Below are 5,358 nucleotides of genomic sequence, written 5' to 3'. Positions count from 1 at the left end.
GGGGGAGGCCCGGTCCGGGTCCGGGCCCGGCTGCGTGTGACAGGTGGTGCCGGGGGAAACCCGACAAATAGCTAATCCTAAACACAAAAAATGGTTATGTTACACAAAGAAATGGCGAGCATGTGCTTTACATAGCTTTTTTTTTAAATTATGTATAATAAAAGAATTGGCACTTTAAACTCAATCAGGTTTTATTTTGATGTTAATATTAACGTTTTTAAAAAATGGAAAAAAAGGCTGGACATAAAAAAATAATTAATAACTAGGTATCAGCAAGCGAAGTCACATCTTTTTTTTTCTTATTCTTTACTTTCTTCCTGGAGAACATGGCATGCTTGATAGCTGATCTTCTACAGATCCCCATCTTTATCCTCTTCACAGTTTTCTGCCTTTGCTTTTTGTCAGCTCTGTAAAGCAAAAAAGGAACACGCAGGTTAGAATAAAATGGAGAATGTACTTCCACATTTGCTGGTATTTTAAATAATCTGTCCGTGTGAGTACATGAACCCAGACGTACTGTCACAAAAAGCACAAGGAACATTCCATCTTATGATGTTATGGCATTTAATCTTCCTAAAACTGCTTGTCCACTTTACTGCCACTAATTATTTGTCATGTATGTACTTATCCAGCATTTACCTTTAAACAGGTGTAGAAAACTTCAGAAATGCCACTCACCAAGTACAAAAAAAAGCACATAGTGGACTTTAGTGCTCAATATATAACACATGAATATATAACAAGAAGGCTTAGAAGAAAGCATATAAAGTTTAACAACATTACAAAGATCCCTGCAAATAATACAGGACCTAAATATAACTAGCAAGTGGATCGTTTTCTGTCTCTGACAAATGATGTGTTTCATAACACAAAACATTGAATAATTTTAACAAATAAAACATACAGATATTTTTACTAGAAAAAGAAACCTAAGTTATCTTCTGCAATAAATAGCAAAAGAAATAATTAATGGCCCGAAATGACTAAAGCATTCCAGTACAACAGGCAGAATAATATCTTACTTGACAGAAGAAACAGATTACGTTTCATGAATTTCTTTTAGTATCCTTTTTACTTTTTTAAGCAAAGAAAAAAAACATTGCAGGAGGGAATTTTTAAAAGAGGTATGTAAAAAGAAATATTGCTATGTTTTAGCTCTAATACTCCAAAATGCAGCTTAATGTCACAGCAGGCCATGAAGCAATACACCTGTAGTCCTCTCCCATCCAGCAGGCATCTGGTCAATCTCTAGATGCTGATGCAAGAGGTTACCTATCTGAATCTCACTATGCAACAGAGGTACATCTTTTGGGAGGGAAGATCTGCTTTCCCACTACAGCCACTCAAGTCAAGAATCACAAACCACACACGCTGGACAGGAAGTTACAACTATCTCAAACTGGAGAGACTGAGCCAACTGCCGGATTTCTCAGCAAATCCCCTTTCCTCTATTCAGTTAGTTCCACCTGAAGATCATCATACAGATTTTTTTGTTTCTTTTGATACATACAAGTATGTGCTTGTGTATGTTACAGAAGCACAATTATGGCACAATAGAAGTCCTTAATGTGACCCTCATGAGTCACACCACTCTTACATGGTGAAGATTTACACCATACTAAACAGAGCACCTGAAATACCAGAAGGAAAAATGAAAAAGATCCCACAACAAAGCAAAGGAGACAGGAAGCAATAAAAAGAGCGTAGTGACTCTTTCCTCTGCCCTTTCATGAGGAATCCGAAGGGGTTAAAAGTATTTCAATACTTTAGTTTTGAATTTTCTTCACAGAGCTATCTCATGCACCACTCACCGGATTTGGGATCCATACAAATCAGTTTTGAAAGAAAAGACACAGTTAAGGAATTGGGAGCCGCAGTAAGTGACCGCCTGTTTATCATATCCTCCTCTAGTACATACTCCCCAGCAATACAGCAAATGCACAATAGTGAAAGCTGACGACAGCACCCAAAGCCAAAAATTCTCTTTCTAAATCATATAATCATAGAATAGTTTGGATTGAAAGGGGCCTTTAAAAGTCATCTAGTCCAATACCCCTGCAATGAGCAGGGACATCTTCAACTAGATCAGGTTGCTCAGAGCTCTGTCCAACCTGACCTTGAACACTTCCAGGGATGGGGCATCTACCACCTCTCCGGGCAACCTGTGCCACTGTTTCACCACCCTCAGGTAAAAAATTTCTTCCTTAGATCTAGTCTAAATCTTCCTTCTCTTAGTTTAAAACCATTACCCCTTGTCCTATCGCAAGAGGCCCTGCTAAAAAGTTTGTCCCCATCTTTCCTGTAGGACCCCTTTAAGTACTGAAAGGCTGCAATAAGGTCTCCCCAGAGCCTTCTCTTCTCCAGGCTGAACCACCCCAGCTCTCATGGGAAATGTGCTCCAGCCCTATGTGACCATTTTTGCAGCCCTTCTCTGGACACACTCCAACAGGTCCATGTCTTCCCATGAAAAAAGATCTAATCTCATCTGAATGCTGTCTTTTATTGTATCAATGGAACACCACACTTACTGGCAAGCTGTTCTGGTGCCGGAGAGACTGGGACAGGTACTGCGCTTGTGACCTGCCTTGCCACAGACAAAACAGCCAGCATCAGTCTTCTTACAAACGTGGTTTTGAAGAGCACAGCAGTTGCAATTGTTACAGTGAAACCAAGCTGCAAAGTTAAGTAGCATGATTTATGATCTTGAAAAGGTTTAGAATGATCATTCTGAAACTAAGCTTTACATACAGGCTACATTACTAGGTTTTTAATTTTGTTTTACTTTTACAGAGATGGGTGTAGTCAGTTTCTGTTCCCTTATCACATTTCATAAAGCAGCCAGGTACTTCTTCATTAGATAATACTAACTATTTCAACATAACTGAATTATTTTGCCATTAGAACTACTATTCTGTATGTGATCTTAACATGAAAAATAGTCCAGATGTTAAAATGGACTTACAAATTGCAATTTCTGTATCGGTAAGAAAAATGATTGCTTCAGCTATTTAAACACAGCTATAAATACAACTGCATTTGTGTATGAAACATAGCTTGATCATGCCCTCACATTCTAATTGCCTATTTGTTTATAAAATTCTAATGAAAAAGTTTACAAAATCAGGAAACTCTTACAGAACAAATCAAAATATTTAAGTTTTGCCATAACAAATATAAATGGGATTTAGCACTCCCTGACAAGAATTTATCAAATTTCCACATAATGCAAAGTTATCCAATGGCAACTTGTGTGAAATTGAGATTTTTTCCTTTACTCTCTGTCTTCTGAATGATTACATTTTATTTCTTTTACAGAATATTTTTTGTTCTGGTTTGTCACCTCAGTTTCTTTGGACTATAGCTTAAACAGTAAGTGTACTCTAATTTAGAAAAGTATTTTTCTGTACTTACAGGGTTTTACACATTTTTTGCAAAGAACACAATGTTTCCATCGTCTACCATCCTACAAAAGATGAATAAGCACATTCTTTGTTTATTTTAAAAACCACTGACTCTATCTTAAAAATAAATTACTGATGTATGGTCCCCATTATATACAGAAACAGGTCCTCTATAGGAAGAACTGTAACTTTAAAACAACAGTCCTGAGAATCTCTAACAACCAGAGCAAAATGGCTGCATTTTGAAGCTGGCAAGTTCTGCAGCTTCCGAAACGTAAGAAGAAACATGTCAACAGACAACTAATGAATATGGTACGGTGTAAGTGGCAAATAGCAAACTCTTCCTGTCCTCTTACCATCACAAAAAGGATTGGGGAAACAGAAATTAATTCCCAATGGGCTATGAATTAAGCCCTATAATAAGTCTACAAAACAGAACTGTCTGGGGTTTCCCAAGGAAATCAGTATCAAAATAGGTTTTTAACAGAGTAAAAATTATGGAAGTTATTATTTGACTATTACTCAAACTTCTATTCAGAAAGAATTCAAAATACTTACTTTCGACGTACATGAATTGCATATCTCACAATGCTGGTTACCAGAACTAACATACCGCTGACATATAGCGCAAAACCTGGAAAAAAAAATTATAAATCTAATGGTCCGCTATTTGCTCTAGAAGCAATATAAATGAATTTTATGCAAGCTCAACAATAATTATAAGGATTGCAAAATCACTTTGATAAATTAAAGGTGATGTTTTTGATACAAAAAATCACCACTTAGGCCCAGAGCCTCATAATCATTTAGACACAGTACATCCAAATGGTAAAATTCAGGTGCTTGAATTCAAATTAGCAACACTATCAGCAGTAAATCAAACCAAATCCATTCCTTTGTCCTTGATGCTTCTCTTAGGGTTCACTTTATTAAGTACTGTCTCAACCAAGCTGATTATCAGGGATAGCTGTAAACCTCTGTCTCCCATAGGCGTACACAACATTTCCTATGGTCCAACTGAGGAATCTCATCATTCCACACTGGAAAACATAAATCTCTTTTTAGGTGCCCAGCTCTCCTACACGTTGTTTATAAAACAGGCAACCTTAGAATGAGACAGAGAAAGGTGCTCTTCAAGAGTCTGGCATCCAAAAGTTAGGCACAACAATACTGAACAGCACCATCCCAAAGTTCTTTAGAGACTTCATACCCTAATTAAGAACAAGCACGCTCTTTCAGTCACTTGAGTGTTAACACATCTTACCTATAACCCTCTTCCACAGGAAGTACAATCATACTTGGGGTAAGGTTCGTGAAGATACGGACAGGGGACTGTCTACGGCCTGTCTTGCCATGTTTATAAAGTGCATGATTATCATAGTCTACCTAGAAAAATAAAACCATAGAAAAAAAGTCTTAAACTGAATGCTAATCACAGACAGAACTATTTAGGTAATTATTATCTTTATATGTGCCTGATTAAATTTTATTTTTTATATAAAAGACTCAAACCCCAAATTAGATTACAAATTCTACAGCAAGTATTTTGTCTCATTTATTTTTAAATTTGTGCAGTATCAGGCTAGACTCAGGAAAATAAGTTCCCAACACTACAATAATCTTATTTTAGTTATAGAATTATAGAATGGTTTAGGTTGGAAGGGACCTTGAAGATCATCAAGTTCCAACCCCCCTGCCACAGGCAGAGACACCTCCCACTAGACCAGGTTGCCCAAGGCCACATCCAGCAGCCTTACTTAACCCTTTTTGCTCTTTTGCAGGGGATATCTGAGCTAACATTGCAGTTGTTTGTTCTATAAAAGAGCAACCCATTAAAAAAAATAGAACTACACTGTTTGGCCTATCTGGCAGGACCAGAGTTGATATGCATCTTAACCTATCTCAGAATAATTACAAAGTAGCAAATCCAACCAGCGCTGCTTCTTCCAGCACTGCC

At 37.2% G+C, this 5,358-nt stretch overlaps 1 protein-coding gene across 1 annotated transcript in view; it reads right to left on the bottom strand.

Moving 5' to 3' along the window:
• The window catches only part of ZCCHC4 (zinc finger, CCHC domain containing 4), a 15,002-nt gene that overhangs the window by 1,160 nt on the left and 8,484 nt on the right, over nt 1–5,358 (bottom strand). Inside the window, 5 exon segments of the mRNA XM_009887672.1 lie at nt 311–407; nt 2,529–2,673; nt 3,412–3,463; nt 3,960–4,035; nt 4,666–4,787. Coding sequence (XP_009885974.1) covers nt 311–407; nt 2,529–2,673; nt 3,412–3,463; nt 3,960–4,035; nt 4,666–4,787 — 492 coding nt within the window.

The sequence above is a fragment of the Charadrius vociferus genome, unplaced genomic scaffold (assembly GCF_000708025.1).
Source record: "Charadrius vociferus isolate BGI_N301 unplaced genomic scaffold, ASM70802v2 scaffold306, whole genome shotgun sequence".
Taxonomy (NCBI): domain Eukaryota; kingdom Metazoa; phylum Chordata; class Aves; order Charadriiformes; family Charadriidae; genus Charadrius; species Charadrius vociferus.
The sequence above is the reverse complement of the archived record's forward strand: the minus strand, read 5'-3'. Positions and strand labels throughout refer to the sequence as shown.